At 48.1% G+C, this 19,396-nt stretch overlaps 3 protein-coding genes across 6 annotated transcripts; 1 reads left to right on the top strand and 2 right to left on the bottom strand.

Moving 5' to 3' along the window:
• The first annotated feature begins 2,036 nt into the window (after nt 1-2,036).
• LOC135597680 (transcription factor MYC2-like) lies at nt 2,037-4,268 on the top strand. Its single transcript, XM_065090975.1, has one exon. The coding sequence runs from the start codon at nt 2,037-2,039 to the stop codon at nt 4,125-4,127; it is 2,091 nt and encodes a 696-aa protein (XP_064947047.1). The 3' UTR covers nt 4,128-4,268.
• A 135-nt stretch (nt 4,269-4,403) lies between these two features.
• LOC103974481 (uncharacterized) lies at nt 4,404-6,990 on the bottom strand. The gene is made up of 2 exons (XM_065088540.1): nt 6,355-6,990; nt 4,404-6,308 (listed from the first exon to the last, which is right to left on the bottom strand). The coding sequence occupies exons 1-2, from the start codon at nt 6,988-6,990 to the stop codon at nt 4,404-4,406; spliced, it is 2,541 nt and encodes an 846-aa protein (XP_064944612.1).
• Nucleotides 6,991-6,992: 2 nt separating this feature from the next.
• Nucleotides 6,993-17,075, bottom strand: LOC103972648 (inosine-5'-monophosphate dehydrogenase-like). 4 transcript variants are annotated; one of them, XR_010481371.1, is made up of 9 exons: nt 16,327-17,075; nt 15,240-16,119; nt 14,058-15,132; nt 13,490-13,669; nt 11,914-12,171; nt 8,704-8,939; nt 8,049-8,555; nt 7,698-7,928; nt 6,993-7,606 (listed from the first exon to the last, which is right to left on the bottom strand). XR_010481371.1 is itself a non-coding variant. In XM_065090976.1 (6 exons), exons 1-6 carry the CDS (start codon nt 16,376-16,378, stop codon nt 8,868-8,870), a joined length of 1,770 nt encoding a protein of 589 aa, XP_064947048.1. In that variant the 5' UTR covers nt 16,379-17,075; the 3' UTR covers nt 8,627-8,867. The 4 variants fall into 4 exon arrangements, 1 of the variants encoding a protein (XP_064947048.1); XR_010481372.1 differs by having other exon boundaries at nt 15,240-16,111; XR_010481370.1 differs by having other exon boundaries at nt 15,240-15,372.
• Nucleotides 17,076-19,396: the final 2,321 nt, after the last annotated feature.

Genomic DNA, 19,396 nt, shown 5'->3' with positions numbered 1-19,396 from the left:
TTTTTGTTCAAAACAAAAAAATAATAGAAAAAAAACCCTTTTTCTATTTTATCCTTATATATATATATATATATATCATAATCTTAATTTTTAATCATGATGACAGCAAAGGGACACAAAATTATGGCTAAACTTAATCTTTAATCATAATTTTATTTAGCACAATCAACCCATTTTCTTAATCATCGTAGTGAATGATCCCTTTAGGAGTCGCGAATCCATGTTGACATCGTGCCTTCATCGCTTATATTACAATCTATTATAATCTAGATTTGGCAAAAAGTGCAAGTAATCATCAGAACATCTACTGACTTCCGATCACAGTCTCATGGAATTCAACAAACCATGATTACTAGAATGATGCGAGAGGTTTGAGTTATGTGGAGGATGTTAATCCCTCAATTAACCGACCAAAACCAACAAGAGAGCATCGACCAACATAAATACTCCACCTCAATCGGCCAAAGTCTCTCCTTCTCTCAATCTTAAACTTCATGTGCTGAGCTCCATCAAAGACGATATGATCCTTGGAGGCGAATTATAGCTAATTACTTTTAGAATCTCGTTACTTATATTTTAAAAAATTATATTAATATTATGAAACATCTAGGTATGATTACTTTAACATTATCGAGTTTATCAAGAAAAATACGATAATAAAAAGATAATTTTAATATTTTAATTGATAATGATGAATGACATTGATGGTGATGGACGATGTTAGTGGTGATAGACGAGACGCTAATAGGGGTGCCATAGGTGACTATTATGGATGAGGAAAATAACGACGAGATAAGCACGGTTGCTAATTCAGATGTTGAGCAATGAAAGGATTGTCGATGCAGATGCCAAGCAGCATCGCTTGGCATATGCTTCAGCGACTCTTTCATCGCTCAGCAACTGCATCGATGTCAACGCAAATGTAAAACAACGAAAGGATCGTTCGATAACTGCGTCGACGTCGACACAAATGCATAGTAGTTCTCATCTTTCGTCGTCGCTCTCCTTATCCATAATAGTCATCCTGGCTCCTAACGACATTATCATCCATCACCATTAATTGAAACATTAATTTTTTTTTTATCATTTAATTTTATATTTTCGTTGATAAAATCGATGATGTTTGGATAAATAGATCTAGACGTTTTACTTTCATAATTATAGAAATATCAATATAATTTTTAAAAATATAAAAATTAAAATATCAAGATAAATATTTATAAAAAAAAAATTTATAATTAGTCCGATCCTTGAAATTATGCTGTAATTCGTAGGTCGTGTTCCCAGCAAGATTTTCCAGAGCAAACTAAAATCCACAGACAAAAAGCATAGATAAATAAGTAAAAAAAATGGTCGCTACCGTATCCAATGGCAAACGACTTCCGCCACGCAACGACAGGACAAGCGAGAAAGTTCGAGAAGACAAGCGAGTAAAACGTGTTGCGTCCAACGCTACTACTACATCTAACCAAATTAATATATAAATAAATAAATGAAAATAAAACAAAATAAAGGACCTCGATGGACCCCGCCGCCACGTGACTCCCTCATCCAACCCCGTTGGTTGACATGCGAACGGTTCCGTTACACGTTACCTGCCTTTTCCCCGTGTTCGATTCCGGCCACGGCTTATCCGCCCCACCATTTGGCACGTGGCACGATCCAGGGGGCTCGCAGACCGCGCCGTCATCAACTAGCTGCCCGGCGGCTGCCATTTCACTATAACAAATTAATAGAACTTTGAGGTCAAATAATCCGCGTTAAATTAGCCTAATCCGAATAATCTGTATCGGGAAGCAAATTAATCTTTCTGATAACATTAATTAATACCTACGTATGTATATAAAAAATTAACGATAAACATGGAAATTAGCAGAGGAAATATCTGAGAGCTGTGCGCGTCTGTCTCCCCTATCGCCACGCCCTCTTGTCCGGCCGCCTTCCTCGCTTTGTCCACGGGTGGGGGGGGGGGGAGCGGAGCGGCGGTCACCGGAACCGAGGCTTCCAGTTCATAGACAGGAGTCCGATCAAAGAAGATGAACCTGTGGGCCGACGACAACGCCTCCATGATGGAGGCGTTCATGGCCGCCACCGACCTCGTCCATGGCTTCGCCTGGGCGACTCCTCCTCCCACCCCTCCTCGGCCCTCCGGTATGGCCTCGTCCTTGGATCCTGGGAGGGCTATCGTCGGCCCTCCCACTTCCTCTTCTCCTCCGTCGGCGTTCTTCAACCAGGAGACGCTCCAGCAGCGGCTGCAGGCCCTGATCGAGGGGGCCCGGGAAAGCTGGACCTACGGCATCTTCTGGCAGTCGTCGGTGGATGCCGCCACCGGGACGTCCTTCCTCGGGTGGGGCGACGGCTACTACAAGGGCTGCGAGGAGGACAAGCGGAAGCAACGGGCCGCGAGCACCGCCTCGGCTGCTGATCAGGATCACCGCAAGCGCGTCCTGCGGGAGCTCAACTCGCTCATCTCCGGCGGCGTGTCCTTGGCGCCGGACGAGATCGTCGAGGAGGAGGTCACCGACACGGAGTGGTTCTTTCTAGTCTCCATGACCCAGTCCTTCGTCAACGGGGCCGGCCTCCCGGGCCAGGCCCTCTACGCCGGCGCGCCCTACTGGATCGCGGGCGCCGGCCGTCTATCCGCGGCGTCGTGCGAGCGCGCGCGGCATGCCCAGTTGTTCGGCATCCAGACCATGGTCTGCGCTCCCGTCGGCTCCGGCGTGCTCGAGCTCGGATCCACCGACACGATCCTCTACAGCCTCGACCTCATGGGCAAGATTCGCGTCCTCTTCAACTTCAGCTCCCGGGACGCGCCCGACACTGCAGCGGCCCCATCATGGCTCGCGCAGCAATCTGTTGCAGCGACTCCCGCCGCCGGCCACGGAGAGTCGGATCCACCGGTTCTCTGGCTCATTGACCCCTCCACGGTCGAGATCAAGGACTCCGTCTCCCGTGTCTCGACCTCCGTCGGCATCTCCGTCACGAAACCCCCGATCCAATCCGACAGCAATCCTAGCTCAAGTATCCTCACCGAGAACCCAACCTCTGCTATGCAGATCCCAAAAGTCCACGACGACCACCAGCGACAGATCCACCAACTGCAGCATCAGAGCAGCTGCAGTAAACCGCAGGCCCAATCTTTCATGTCCAAAGAGTTCGATTTCTCCGGATTCGCCGCGAACGGCGCGGTCGCTCCCGCCCGCTCGTTCAAGCCGGAGTCTAGGGATATCCCGAGTTTCGCCGGTGGCAAGAGGGATTCCTCGCCGGCTCCTGTCGCCAGCAGCCTCTTCTCCCGCCAACAAGCTACCGCTGTGGCGGACGACAAGAAGACCAACAGATCCACGGGAGCGACATCCAGGGCGAGCAACGACGGCGAGGGGATGCTCTCCTTCTCGTCGGCTCCTGCAAGAGCCCCCTCCAATGGCCAATTGAGGTCATCTTCCGGCGGCGTCCCCGATGGACCCGATTCGGATCAGTCCGAACTCGAGCCATCGGTACGGGAGGTGGAGAGCAGCCGGGTGGTGGAACCCGAGAAGCGGCCGCGGAAACGTGGCCGGAAGCCCGCCAACGGCCGTGAGGAGCCGCTGAACCACGTCGAAGCTGAGCGGCAGCGCCGCGAGAAGCTCAACCAGAGGTTCTATGCCCTCCGTGCGGTGGTTCCCAATGTGTCCAAGATGGACAAAGCCTCCCTCATGGGCGACGCCGTCTCCTACATCAACGAACTCCGGTCAAAGCTGCAAGCTTTGGAGGCGAACAAGGAGGACCTGCAAGCACAGATTCAAGGCCTCAAAAAGGAGCGTGAATCCACCCCAACGCAGCGGCCTGAGAGCAACCTTAAGATGATGAACGGCGGCGGTCGATGTCACGGGGTTGAAATCGAGGTGAAGCTACTGGGATCGGAGGCCCTGATCAGGTTGCAGAGCCAAAAGAGGAATCACCCAGCTGCTGTGCTGATGGCTGCCCTGCAAGACCTTGATCTGGAATTGCATTACGCAAGCGTGTCGGTGGTGAAGGACCTCATGATCCAGCAGGCGACGGTGAAGATGTCGAGCCGGGTGTTCACGCAGGAGCAGCTCAGCTCTGTTCTCTACGCTAGATTGGCGGCTGAGGCCTTATCTAGTTGGTAGGTCAGTTTTGGTGGGGAACGCTGGCAAAGCGGCTGGCTCTTACTGCCGCCATGGAGGTTTATTGTAGTAAGCTAAGCCTGCGCTGTCTTATGTTTGGTGTGTGTATATATGTATATATATAATATTACTGTTCCTCTGTAACTTGGTGGCAACAAAGAAACGGAGGAACGAGAGGAGACTGGACTCACTGTGGTTGCCTCATGCACGGAGAGGAAGATGGTGGGCGTGGAGGAATAAGCTGCGATAATAAAGCTCCATTACTACGAGATAAGACATCTAAACAAGTACATTGATGTAGCCATCGTGGCTTACGAGCAACTCCTCGAGAAGCAGCAGCACATCATGTTGATGGACTCCATATCTATCAAATCCCACGCGCAATGCGGTCACATATCCATAGCGCAAAGGCTCGCCAGAATGGGTGAATACCGCCTTATTATCGTAGAACATTAGACAGCCTTCGGTGTCCGGAAATCTATGCGCCGGGATACCCCTTCCCTCCGCCGCCGTAGCCCGCTCCGTTGTCGCCCCCTGCAGCTCCGTAACCAACACCTCCACCTTTTCCCTCACCTCCACCATATCCGCCACCGTGCTCTCCCCCAGCGCCGTAACCACTACCACCACCATGCCCAGCACCGCTTCCATAGCCAACGCCATGCTCCCCACTAGCCGCACCTGCTCCATAACCAACGCCACCACCGCCGCCGTAGCCGCCACCATGTTCTCCACCAGCACCATAGCCGCCTCCGGCACCCGTGCCACTTCCAGCCCCGTAGCCGCCCCCATGCTCACCGCCTGCTCCGTAGCCAACACCGCCGCCACCACCTTCCCCGCCACCATGGCCACCGCCATGTTCTCCACCTGCACCATAACCAGCTCCACCACCGATGCCACTTCCAGCACCATAGCCCGCACCATGCTCGCCTCCTGCACCATACCCGACACCACTACCTGAACCACCGCCACCTCCATGCTCTCCACCAGCACCGTAACCGGTTCCAGCACCAGCACCGCTTCCGGTACCATAGCCACCGCCATGCTCACCTCCTGCTCCATAACCAACGCCGGCACCACTGCCTCCACCACCGCCATGTTCGCCTCCTGCTCCACCATAACCACCGCCATGTTCTCCGCCTGCACCACCATAGCCACCGCCATGTTCGCCTCCTGCACCACCATAGCCACCGCCATGGTCGCCTCCTGCACCACCATAGCCACCGCCATGTTCTCCGCCTGCACCACCATAGCCACCGCCATGTTCTCCGCCTGCACCACCATAGCCACCTCCATGTTCTCCGCCTTCACCACCATATCCACCTCCGTGCTCTCCGCCTGCACCACCATATCCACCTCCGTGCTCTCCGCCTGCACCACCATATCCACCTCCATGCTCTCCGCCTGCACCACCATATCCACCTCCGTGCTCTCCGCCTGCACCTCCATAGCCACCTCCATGCTCTCCGCCTGCACCACCATAGCCACCGCCGTGGTCTCCGCCTGCACCACCATAGCCACCGCCGTGTTCGCCTCCTGCACCACCATAGCCACCGCCGTGTTCGCCTCCTGCACCTCCATAGCCACCTCCATGTTCGCCTCCTGCACCTCCATAGCCACCTCCATGCTCGCCGCCTGCACCACCATAACTACCTCCATGTTCTCCGCCTGCACCACCATAGCCACCGCCACGTTCTCCGCCTGCACCACCATACCCACCGCCACGTTCTCCGCCTGCACCACCATAGCCACCGCCACGTTCTCCGCCTGCACCACCATAACCACCTCCTCGGTCTCCGCCTGCACCACCATAACCACCTCCACGTTCTCCGCCTGCACCACCATAGCCACCGCCACGTTCTCCGCCTGCACCACCATAACCACCTCCTCGGTCTCCGCCTGCACCACCATAACCACCCCCACGTTCTCCGCCTGCACCACCATAGCCACCGCCACGTTCTCCGCCTGCACCACCATAACCACCTCCTCGGTCTCCGCCTGCACCACCATAACCACCTCCATGCTGTCCACCGGCACCGTAGCCACCTCCAGCACCAGCACCGCTTCCAGTTCCATAGCCACCGCCATGCTCACCACCTGCTCCATAACCAACGCCGCCGCCACCACCTTCCCCACCGCCATGTTCTCCACCTGCACCATAACCAACTCCACCACCAGCACCACTTCCTGTCCCGTAGCCAGCACCATGATCACCTCCTGCACCATACCCTACACCACCACCCGAGCCACCGCCACCACCATAGCCTCCTCCATGATCTCCACCAGCACCGTAGCCTCCTCCAGCACCAGCACCACTTCCAGTGCCATAGCCACCGCCATGCTCTCCACCTGCACCAGAACCAACGCCAGCACCACTGCCTCCACCACCACCATAACCACCACCATGTTCTCCACCAGCACCGTAACCAGCTCCACCACCTTTACCACTTCCTATCCCGTATCCACCTCCATTCTCACCACCTGCACCATAACCCACACCAGTACCGCTGCCTCCCCCACCACCATAGCCGCCACCATGTTCTCCACCGGCACCATAACCGCCTCCACTCCCAGTGCCCGCTCCAGTCCCGTAACCACCACCATGCTCACCACCTGCTCCATAGCCCACACCGCTTCCAGAACCGCCACCGTAGCCACCACCATACTCTCCTATACCACCAAACTCACCTCCGGCCCCATAACCGGGAAAGAAATGCCATCCACCTCCAGGAATGACGTCGCCAATGCCATGGCCTACGCCATAAGGCAGCTCCTGAGGAGCAACCAGGAGCGCTCTAGAGGCGAAGCACACGGTCGCACCCAACAACAGCAGCAGCGCAGAGCTTACGACCCTGCGAGTAACACCCATGACCAAGCTTGTGTGGAGGACTCGAGATGCCTGCCACCTTCGATGGATCGAGGAAGTGGAGGGAGCAATTTATAGAGGCGGAGAAGGAAGCGGGCGTCGTCCTTGGTGATCGACGCATCAAGAAGACTAGCTGTGGAGTGGTGCTCGAGCACATGGGGTGCTTCTTTGCTCCCCAACCCCCCAAGCATAGTTTCTGCGCTTCCGCTGTTGTGCACATTAGTTGCAAGTGATATGCCACCTGCGTCACGCATTCCATCCTGCCCTATACTTTCTCTGCTTAGAAGGTGTATTATATACCCTTCTTCCATGCAATTTCAATTTGAGACCACCCCCGCGTATCTAAAACTTGCTTGTTTTGGGGAGAGACTTCACAGTCAGTGAGTATCCAACGACAGCATCGTGTAAGGTATTTTAGAACTAAAACGTAGAGGACACGGAGGCGATCTTACCTGAGCGACTGTGAAGCAATCCCCACCACTCCGACGATAGACAAAGGTGCGGTTATCTACCGCCAACTCAAGTTGGACGACTGATCTCACCTACGACATCGACCAATAATTTCTGGACATCTGGAGACTGAAACGAGCCCCATCTCCAGGAACCAACCGGAGCACACCTACGTGGCCGCATCACTGGTTATCCATTGAATCATCACAAAAGATAATCTTAGGTGCAGGAACAGCAATCAAGTGTAGACGTCCACCTACCACAGGGCAAACAACCATGTCAGTGGTCTTCCGCACCCTGTCTTCTACAACTGGCCCACCACCACTATGGCCTCCCATTAAGAACAGAAGAACCTTTCCAGTTCTGCATACGGTTGACATTTTGTGCCAAGGAATGCTGAGCTCGTATCACACTGGTCGGTGACCGGAGATGCCTCCTCACCTCGCATGCTCTCAGCAGCTGAAGGAGAACCAGAGGCAAGGAATTGTTTGCTGATCCGTTCGAGCATTAGCAAGATCAGGTTAACATTCTATAATGGAGAGTGCTTATGAAATCATTACGCCAAGGAAGAAACAATGAACCATCGACAATGGGCAGCTTTCATCCAATACCTGCAGTACTCGAGTCTATCGGTGCAGGAACAGGGACCGTGATCCCCGTCCGAAGACCTGTTTTCCAGAAGCTCTGCTACAGGAATCTGAGAGGCATCAGCACGAGCGGTAGTGGGGAAAGCTTTACGGGAATGGCCTGTGGTTGGTGGGTGCAGAAGAGGTTGAGACGAGACACCACCCACGACCCGCTCAACGCCGAGGCACCAAGTGGCAGTGAATCCACTCTGTTCCACCAGAGAGAGAGAGAGAGAGAGAGAGAATAATTCTCATCTCAGGCCAACGTGCAAGCCAGAGGAAGCGCAATACCGGAGAGGAAGATTGTGGGACTGGGCCACACCATGTGCCCTACTCCCTCGTCCGCGGAAAGCCAGACGAAGCGAGCGCTTACACCGAGTGCATACACCTTCCGCCGCCAGGAAGCGCAGGCAGCTGGGGAAGAAGCTGGATATGGAGAGAGCGTGGAGGCTGCGGCTGTGGCGCTGATGCCAGGCAGCGGTAAGAAAAACCCTGAGCAAGTATTTGTCATCGAACATGCAACAAGTCATTTCACATTGTAGAAAGAAATGCAAAACAGGATATGACGTATAATAAGCAATAGCATGAATTGAAGCAAAGGTCATAGGAGGGATCATAGCCTCTAATATATCATGATTACCATTAGCAAATGGCGTCTTCATTATTTCAATCAGATAGCAGAATCAAAACTCGAGAGGATTTTGGGTACAAGACGTCAATGTTATTAGAACTTTGGCCTCTCTAGCATTCACTGAACCAAGGATCAAACGAACAGGATAATCTGTGAGTTTTTTGTGGTAATGTTCAGAAGAACTTCTTCTCGAATGAAACCAAGCCATGCACTCCTCCCTCTACCTGTGCAGCCCCTGTTCGGACCTGGAAAAGAAGATCATCCACAAACATAAGAACCTAAACAAATGATAATTGACAGAAATTGAAGACACAGCAACTTCCACATGCTTCCTAAATGACAGTTCGATAAATCCTCTCTGGAAGTGTCTTTTTGAACCTTAATTTCCTTTAAAGAATGAGAAAATTGATTATTTCAGTATGTTTAATTGATGAATCTTTTCAACAGAATCTATGGAGCTCTGGAATACCATTCACTGAAATTTTCCAGCTTTCTTATCTGTGCAATCATTTTAAGATCCTGACCTTGGCAAAGTCCTCCGCCAATAGTGTCAAAATTTAATGCTTAACAACCCCATGATCTACACATTGCTGGTGGTGATTACCAACTTTTCAATCATAGCTACGCATTTTCTATTTCTGCACAGTAATTTCATACATATATACACATATATATATATATACATATATACATATATATATAAAGGATTTAATTTCGAATAATATCACTTGTACCAAGCGGTACATACCGGTCCGCCAGTAGACCGATACGCGGACCGTCCGCTACCAGGTCGTACCATCAATTGGGGCTGCTTCCGCCCCGTTACCACCCTAAATCGATCAGTGACAGTCGATTTCGACCGTCGCCGCCCGCTATCAGGTGATATTAGCCGAGGGAGAGCTTAAGGAGAAGAAAGAAGAGGGAGAAGAGAGGGGAGAACCTAGAGATCCGACTCTGCTCTCCCTCGACGATCCCGATCCGTCATGGCCCTCCCTTGCCGGACATCGCAGATGAGATGTCGTCTCATTCTCGTATGAGGCGACGAGGCCTCGGTGTCGTCGACGACTTCTCCTCATCCACGTGGGGGGAAGAAGCCTCGACGACGTCGTAGGGAGAAGAAACGAGGCGAGGCGACGACATCTCCTCGTTGCCCTTTTTTGCGTGGGGAGATGGGAACCTCGATTTCTTCTCCCCACACAGGCAAAAAAAAGAGGCGACGTCGCCTTTTTTTAACTTATATATATATATATATATACACACACACACACACAGAGCGATACACCCTGGTGTACTGCTCGGTACTCTGTACCGTACCATATCGAACTATGCTCGAAACTCCAGCACGATACGAAATTAGAATCTTATATATATATATATATATACACACGGCAAGAAGTGAAGTAGAATCAAGTAAGAAATAAGTTCAACTATTCTCAGTTCCAACAAAAGATCAATAATCCATAAATCAAAGGAATGAGTCAGTACCATTAAAGAGGATCTGTTCATCTAAATTGGCCAGAAAACAAGATTCCTCTGGTATCAAAATCTGATGTCATATGTCAGTAAATGATCATCAGATACATAGTTTATAGGATATAATATAATCATTTTATTGACTTATTGCTTAAAACTATTCAATAAGGTGCTGCCTCTCTAAGCCTGCATGCACCCAGATCTGGATCACCATTAAAGTTTTAGGTTTTTCACTTATGTATTTACACAAGGTACATACTATACTAGCTCCATTCCGCTCCATTTTGTTGTTTCCACTTGACGAGTCAACAAAAAGCACATCCTCAATATTAATTTAGGCACTTTAGGTGCATAAGCTCAAGTTAACAATGGTGATCCCTACATCTGCTTTATCATTTTTGAGCAGTTAGTGCTGAGGACCAAGTTTTTCTCAAAATTATCTATGTATACATGATCTGTATATATAAAACAAATACCGTTTATACAAGTGTAGTCTACATATCATATATGCATGTACAAGTGCTAGAAATCCATTAATGATGAATGTGAGTCAAACTAGATACAATTAACATATATTGAGTTAGACACAAATTTAACCCAAAAGCTTGAGCCGTGAAGTTGTGGATTAGACTCAAATATATATCATCTGACTCTCTTGATATTTACCAATGTAGAACTATTCTCTTAGTCCTCTTTTTCAATCTCTCATCATATATGAATATCTTCTGATATTCTCTCCTTATTCATGTGTGATTCAATCATCTCCCCCCTTACTTGTAAGGGTAGGTGGTATGGCCAACTTTGTTTGCAACCATAGCTTGATAGGTGGTGTGGTTAATTTTGTCCGCAACGCTGATTACCAAGCTCATCTTGGCTCAAATCTCTTTCTTTTTTTTTTGTTACGAACCTAGCTCAAATCTCTTCTGCTCTCTCTCTCTCTCTCTCTCTCTTGTTTTAATCATCCTTATTTCTCTTTCTCTCTTTTTTCAATCATCTTCATTTTTCTTTGACTCTTCTTTTCTTTTTCTCTCTTTTTTTAATCATCCTTATCTCTCTCTCTCTCTCTTTTTCAATCGTTCTCATTTTTTTCTTTGACTCACTCTTCTTGTTTACGAACCTTGGATTAACATATATTGAGTCAAGCACCAGTTCAATCCAAAAGCTTAAGTTGTTAGATTGTGGGCTAAATTCAAATATATATCATTCGACTCTCTCGATATTTACCAATGTGAGACTATTTTCTTAATCCTCATTTTCAATCTCTCCTCATGCATGAATATGTACATATGTGTTGTCTGTAATGTTAAACAAGGGGGTGCAAAAATATAAGAGGGAATGTAGAAACATATGTACATATGTGCAAAAATATGTACATACGTAATGTAGGAACAAGGGGGTGCAAAAATACAAGGGGAACTAAATGAGACCGCAGGAATGTTAAACATACTGCAGTCGGTGAAACAAGAAACCAGACTATCTCTAACCAATCACCAAGATGGCCCTGCATCAAAATTTGATGGGACCACGTAACACAATGACAGGTCTACCAATAAGAATTGGGTGCACAATCAAAAACACATGCAGGGTCCTTTGCTCATGAGTATGTCCAATGCACTCTTAGCTCATTATTTGAGAAAAACAAAGAACCTCCGCCAGTGCCCAGTTTATTCTATACTACAAGTAAAAGAAGGCAAGAAAAATTGAACAATATAGCAAGCTCTTAAATTAATAAACATCAGTGCATACCTCGAATCTTAGCACCTCTGAATGTAGCAGATCATGAACCGACTGCAAAGAGGATGCACCAAGATCCTGAAATCCTTGCTTCACGGCTTGCATAGTGTAAGGGATAAACTTCAATATGGAGCCTTTGTCAGCTACAGCACCAACAACTCCTTGAGCAACCTTGAGTTTTAGTGTGTCGCCCAAATACCGTGCATCACTACCCTTTGTCATTGCTTCTAAAGAACCCATGCCCCTATACTTCTTCACTCGGTGACCATTCTGGAAAAGCAGATGTCAGATCAATCAAAACCATCATAGTACATACAATATACTGAGCTCTAGCAAGCAGATCCCATCAAGAGCTTCAAGATGAACATGCTGACTAATTTTAGAATGAAAAACCTAAATATGTCTTTCGATGATGCAGAGTTTAGTCATATTAGATTTATTTTTAACTGAGTATTTGCACTTGAGTTTTAGTTCTGGCTATCAAAGTCAACAGTCATTTAAAAGTCAATTAGATGTTTAATTCCAAGATGTTCACTTTACTAGGATTATGTCCTTTTCTTTACTTAATCAAAGAAGCTCCAAGTACCACCTTTTGTCTCTTTCATTGGTTGTCATATTTCTATCAAGAAGCTTAAAACTACTGAAGCTTCATAACTGAAAGTTTATTCTCCTGCAAAGTTTCCTCTTTGGTTATTTATATGATTCATAATATGGTTTGAGAATGTGAAGTTGAAAAGTGAGACGCATATTATGTTTCCTTTTATCCTTCCTATATCCACTGCCTCTAGCTTTATCGAAGTGAAAACAGAGAGGAAACTTTCATATTATAAAATGGTCAGAGTAATTAATCAATTGGCTTAAGTAAAACAGGAAAACAACAGGCAAAAGTTGAATAACAATATGATATTATGAACTAATATCATACTAAAACAACAGGCAAACTTGAGATGTTTTATTGCCCCGTGCGTCGAAGAACAGAGACTTAACATCAAGCCAAGACCATTCTGTAAATCAAGTTACGCAAGCATAGAAATTGACCTAAATTAACCAATTCTTTATGCTGGTCATCAGAAATGAGTAAAAATATACACGGATTTACAAAAGTGGATGCGTCGTTTAGGCCAGATGGTGAGGTAAAAGCTGCTGGCCAAAAATTTTTTGATCTTCTATAAGCAAGTCGACTGAAAATTCCTTTTCATTTAGGATACTTATTTTCAATAGCTAAGCCAAAAACTTAAAATAGTGCCTCGTCTAAATAGCAATGCATGATCACCATGGAAGGAAGCAGGTTAAAGGAATATACGCATGACTATTTGAGTAGAAATAAGATCTTGACATTCAAAAATAAATGCTGCATAGAAAGCACTGTGGCAGATAATTTCAACCGTGTGATACAATGAAACAAAGTAGTAAAGGTCAAAATTGTCATTCTCCCTTGGTACTCTGCACTGAGACATTTCCTGGCATGTGATTGATAAATAGGTCACTGCATTAACTAACCTTGATTATCATGCATAATTGTTATTTTTAACAGTAAATTCATGAAAAATAGGCAAAGTAGTATAACCAGTTACAACAGCGGACATACCAGATACTCATAAACACCAGGCGCCTCACTGCTACCAGCTAAAAAACTGCCCATCATAACAGTCGAAGCCCCTAGAGTCAAAGCTTTCACAATGTGTCCAGAATTCGAGATCCCACCATCAGCGATAACAGGCACATCATGTTCCTTTGCAAAAGATGCAACCTTATACACTGCTGTTGCCTATATAAACCAAAATAAATGCAGCATGTGAGATCATCAATAATGTCTTGAGAGGACGTGAAGTTTCACGAAATGATCAACTAACAAACATTTAACACTGCACCGGATCATCAAAATAATGCAACCTTTGCAGCCACTCAGAGAGGATTCAAGTGTATTATTTATAGTCATATGACTAGCATTATTTGTAAGTCTTTGTTTCTCAATACCCTTATCCAAGTTCATCACTAATATGCAATAGAACAGGACGACACAAGCCAGATAAAACCTACAGACAAGTTAACACTAACCTACGCTTTTGTGCCAGTGTTAGAATTGTTATTGTTAGTTCTACCTTGGAAGGAACTAAAAGTAGAATGAGATCAAACTGAAGAACGAGATATCATACCTGTCCTCTGCCCACAGCACAAACCTCCTGAGTGGTACATATGGACCCCGATCCCATGCCCACCCTCAACCCATCAGCCCCGACCTTGATCAGATTCTGCGCCTGTGCAACTGTGACAACATTTCCTCCGATGACATCCAACTCCGAGTACATACTCTTGGCATACTTGATCATCTCGATTTGGTATATGGAGTTACCCTGCGAGCTATCCACCACCACCACATTCGTCCCGGCCTTCACCAGATGCTCCAGCCTCTCCTTATCGGTCTCCCGGGTTCCTATTGCCGCCCCCACAACGAACCTCCCATCGGCGCCCAGGGATGGCACTCCCAGCCTTGGGAATCCCTTGATCCTCTCCACGTCTTCCTTGGTGACCAGATCAACGACCTCCCCATCTTCCGCCACCAACGGCGCGTACTCCAATCCCCCGCCGGCCAGGAAAGACGCCACCTTTTCGAAGTCGTAGCTCGCCGGAGCCGACACTGGCGCATGCAGCATGTACTCGGAAACCAGAGTATTCCTATTCGCTAGGCCCTCCCAATCGGACTTGGCGACGACGCCCACGACCCTCGACTTGGAGGTCCCGGACTCGGTGACGATTGCGTAAGCAGCAGGGCCGAAGTCGGAGACGGAGTCGGAGGGGGAGAGGAAGACGGGGTCGGTGGCGAAGGGGATACGGCGGGCCTTGGCGGCGCGGACAATGGCGGCCTGGCTGTCGGGGGCGTTGTTGCAGTGGACGATGGCGGCGCCGCCGAGGGCGGCCATTGCGACGGACATGGCGGCTTCGGAGACGGTGTCCATGGGGGAGGCGACGCAGGGGATGGCAAGGGAGCGGCGGCGGGAGAGGCGGGTAGAGAGGTCGACGGCGTCGGCGGGGAAGTCGATGTAGCCAGGAAGAAGGATGACGTCGTCATAGGTGTAGGAGACGCCCTGGCCGAAAAGCTGCAACGCCGGGAACCCGTCCTCTAGCTTACAGCAAGACCCGTTCATGGCGCCGCTGCTAGGGCTTCTAGGGTTTTTGGGTACCATGAAGCGCGGGCGCAGAGGACGAACACAGCGAGGGAGAGGTGAGACACTGCGGTGCCATGGACTTGATAAGGATCATATCCAGGTATCCTTGTAAGTAGTATCTTCCAAGTCATCTTACATCTCAAATACGGCCAGGTGCCGCGGTCACCTCACCTGGTTCGCTTGAAGAGGATCCAGGGTAGCTGGCGACGGTGCACGTGAACTCTTGTCCGGACACGGTGGAGATCTGAAGGGTGGAAATTGGGAGGACGCAGTCGGCACGATTTTTGATGCCATGTGGATGCGCCTGTAAAAGGAGTCGCGCTTCAGCTTTTAGTCACATCGGGTAAGCCTACCGTCTCGTTCCCCTAAAGACGGCTCTAACGGTGGCCGTGACTCCCATCTTCCCAAAACCATTATCGAAAGGCAGGTGCAACGGCCACTGTTTCATGTGCATACGTGTGGGTTTATTTAAGATCATGCGCCGAAAGGGGTAGTTGCTGATAACCTTTTTATATTGATCATGACCTTTAAATTGTTCGGTGACTTCTCTGATTGGTTCAACAGAGGTTCTGTTTCCACGCCGAGGTTTAATCATCGAGAGGAATGATGGCCATCACACTAATTGAGAGAACAAAAGCAGAAGGAACGCTTCTCATCTCTCCTTCGACCTTCCACATTCCTACGGACAATGGACTGTGGAGAAGCCTGTGGAATGGCTGTGGCATCGAGTATTCAGCCTTACGCTAGTCCGAGACAGAGCATGTGGGATGTCACCAATTTAGTACTGGGATAAAGTGGGAGTCATAAATGCTTGTCTCAACTTTCATAACAATGTGAAGTGGGAACCATCTGCAAATGCCATTTCGAACCCTTGCAGAGAGGATGGGTGTCTCTGAGAGCGTAATTTACTGAAGATGGGAGAGGTAGAAGAAACCAGTTTGTGTGGCACAGAATAGTTCAGAGACTCAACACATTGGACACGTATAAATCGTGCAACCTTTGGCCGTAGTTTAGTGTCGCGTTGTTCATTACTGGCCGGTACCCTACAAAACTGCAGTGACAAATTAGCCGTCTGATAAAGATCGGACGGACGGTGAGATTAAGTATGATAAGAAAAAGGTTCGATAAATTCGGGATCGATCATTTAAAAGCTTTCGAATAGCGTGAAAATTTGCCAGATAAAAGTTTTTATGTAAATAGAGAAATGGACTTAACAGGCAAAACAATTAAAAGAGAAATTGTCCTTTTTTTCACGGACCTCGTTTAGCGTTTCTGTCACCCGCGGAATAAGTACAACGGCGACCTCTCATGTACGAGCTTCGTCGACCGCCGGTGCCGGAAAGCGTTCATTGGGCTCGGGAAATGCCACCCCCATGCTTTTCCCCTGTCCTCCCCGCAGCCGGGTCCTGCCAATCCCGCCGCCCCCACCGACCTTGACCTCGATAGCTCCGCCGCTGACTCCTTCCCGCCCGCCGCCCTCGGGAAGGGCCAGAACAACGCCCACCTCCTCCCTCGATTCGGCCGCCGCGGAGCTTCCCCGCCGTCGACGTGTCTGGCGACCGATCTCGTTCGTAGGAGCTGGAAGCCGACGGATCTGGACCGCCGGAACGCCGGCTCGCTGTCGATCAACCTCGACACGAGTCCCACTGCCCCGATCCCGGCGCCGCCTCCGGCGGATCCCGCGAGATCGGCGAGCGAGATGGAGGAAACGGAGGAGCAGGAGGAAGAGGAGGAGGAGGGGCGGAAGCAGCTGCAGGGGCGTTCGTTGGCGCAGTCGGGACAGAGGCGGAGGAGGCGGTCGCGGAGGCAGCCAGGGCAAATGCCATCACGGGGCTGGGAGGAGGATGTGTGCTTCCGGCATCTCCACTCCGTCCAGTGTTCGTCCTCCGCCGCCCACACGACCACTTCCTCGGCCATCGATCTCCTGGCGCCTCCCATTCTCCACCGACCGTCTTGCCTCACCAACTTCTCTTCTCTTTGGGGCCTCTTCGACAACGGTGACGGCGGGCGGGGTCTCCTCTGTGGGGTTCGGCATTTATATACGCGGTAGTGTGGTTACAATAAACAGCGGGTGCGGAGGTGAGCGGAATTTAAGATAACCGCGGTTGGAGGGGACTCCGGAATGAATAGCTCCGTTAATGAAGTTAACACAGCAGCAGAAAAGGGTTTAGGGGCTATGAAGTAATCATCCACCGTTCGTTTACGGCGGATGGCCATGATCATCATCGGCAATCAACAATAACAAGTGATACATATATTTTGATATCAGCCCGACAGCGAGCAGCCACCTCAGATCCAACATGACATCTTCGAATCGACATAACACACGTACCTAAAATCGATCGTATCTCGAAACGACAATAATCATGTTACTCGAAAATATATGAAACGATACCCTAAATCGAGCGAGACATCCTCAGTGTGAAATTGGAATAGTCGCATATGATTAAACTTGCATGAGAGGCATAAAATGACACCCTAGTCATAGAGGATATTGAGTACTACTTCTCAACAACTAACTTATGTTTCGAACGAGTCGAGTCGGGAATCCTTCTTCCCAGTATCAATTAATTGTATAGGAACTCGACACCCTCCATTCCAGGTCGGGTAGGTGGCACTAGCCCTGGTCCTCTGTCCCCCCTCCATTCAACCTTCCGAGTGACCACATGGATACCCTTGCACGATCGGGATCAAATCAAATTATGTTGGTTATTACGTCATGACATAAAAACTATAATAATAAGTAAAAAAAAAAATTAGAGTTATTTAGAATAAAAATACCTTTTAATTTGATTATATATCAATCTTTATTTTTATTTTTTAATCACACTAATTATATAAATATTTAAATTTAAATTAAAATATAGCTAATATTATTTATTATCTCAAATATTATCAATAAATATTTTAAATAAATGAAAGATATTCAAAAAAATCTTACCTTATTATAATACCTCATAGAAATATATTAACAATCAATCATTATTTGACACATAATTATTGTACAAAAATTATCGTAAAATGACTATGTGCCCATGTGGACTAAAAATCTAAAATATATTGTTCAGAACTACCTATTCCTGTCGCCCACATAAACAAAACATTAAGAGGGAGACGTTGAAATTATTATAGATTATCCTAGGTATAAAAAGCCAGTCTCCCACGCAATTACAAAAGCTTTTTTTCAATAAAATCTCATATCCACTGATAAATCTTAGTTACTAATTTGAGCATCGAAGGGATTAAGTTGAGAAATTTCCTTTGACATTTGTCCAGGTGGTATCTCGGAAGCTTGACATTTTCATCTTGAAACCATCTTAGAATCACTTCAGTCATTATCTCGAACACTCTTATGATTTCAAGTTGATAAGATCATTTAGTCCCACATTGGTTGAGGAGTATAGGGACATATGACTTATAAGTCTGTCATGTCTCCTTTACCCTTAGATGATAATTTCTCATGAGGTATTATAAGCCTGATTATGACCAAATGGTCATGTTAGTCCTACGGTGCCTAAGTCGTGTTGCTCGGTTAGATCAGTCATACACTACCCGAACCATATTGCTTATTCACCTTACCCTTAGAGGTGCCTTTTGGAGATCACATACTCCGAAAGGATAAAATCGTGCGGGTATATTTCTCATGAGCCTATGTGCTGCACCAATGGTCGGCATGACCAAATAGTCATGTCAGTCCTACGGTGCCCGAATCACGCTGCTCGGTTAGATCAGTTATACACTACCCGAATCATATTGCTTAGTCACCTTACCCTTATAGGTGCCTTTTGGAGCTCACATGCTTTGAAAGGACAAAACAGTGCGGGTTCGCCCATTGCCTAAAGCAGATAATTTCTCGCGAGCTTATGAGCTGCACTAATGGTCGGCCATGACCAAATGGTCACATCAGTCCTATGGTGCCCGAGTCACATTGCTCGGCCATATCAGTCATACACTACCCGAACTGTATTGCTTAGTCACGTCATTCCTATGATGCTCGAGTCGCGCTGCTCGATCTCATTAGTCCCATAGTGCCCAAGGTATGATGATCGGCTACATCAGCTATACTGTACCCAAATCATGCTGTTCGACCACATCAGTTTGGAGTACCCGAGCCTTGCGACTCAGTCAAGCTAGTCTACAACGCCCAAATCATGCCTCTCGATCATGCCAGTCTTCAATAACCCAAGCCGTGAAACTCAGTAGCATCGATCCGCTAATATCCTAACAAAGGTGCTTGTTGATTATGACCAAATTGCCGCACCCAATATCACGTCGCTCATCTAGTCAATATCCCAAAAATCTTTCCCAACGGACCCCGTCTACATTCT

The sequence above is a fragment of the Musa acuminata genome, chromosome BXJ1-11, assembly GCF_036884655.1.
Source record: "Musa acuminata AAA Group cultivar baxijiao chromosome BXJ1-11, Cavendish_Baxijiao_AAA, whole genome shotgun sequence".
NCBI lineage: Eukaryota > Viridiplantae > Streptophyta > Magnoliopsida > Zingiberales > Musaceae > Musa > Musa acuminata.
Note: the sequence above shows the minus strand (reverse complement) of the source record. Positions and strands in the feature narration are given on the sequence as shown.

Coding starts and splice junctions, on each gene's coding strand:
- LOC135597680 (XM_065090975.1), top strand. CDS start 2,037: ATGAACCTGTGGGCCGACGACAACGCCTCCATGATGGAGGCGTTCATG.
- LOC103974481 (XM_065088540.1), bottom strand. CDS start 6,990: ATGGGTGTTACTCGCAGGGTCGTAAGCTCTGCGCTGCTGCTGTTGTTG. Junction 6,309..6,354: donor GCGGTGGCTCGGGTGGTGGT/GTAGGGTATGGT, acceptor GCTACGGGACAG/GAAGTGGTGCTGGTGGTGGA.
- LOC103972648 (XM_065090976.1), bottom strand. CDS start 16,378: ATGAGAGGTCGCCGTTGTACTTATTCCGCGGGTGACAGAAACGCTAAA. Junction 15,133..15,239: donor ATCCTCTTCAAGCGAACCAG/GTGAGGTGACCG, acceptor ATGGCACCGCAG/TGTCTCACCTCTCCCTCGCT. Junction 13,670..14,057: donor GTGCTGTGGGCAGAGGACAG/GTATGATATCTC, acceptor TGGTTTATATAG/GCAACAGCAGTGTATAAGGT.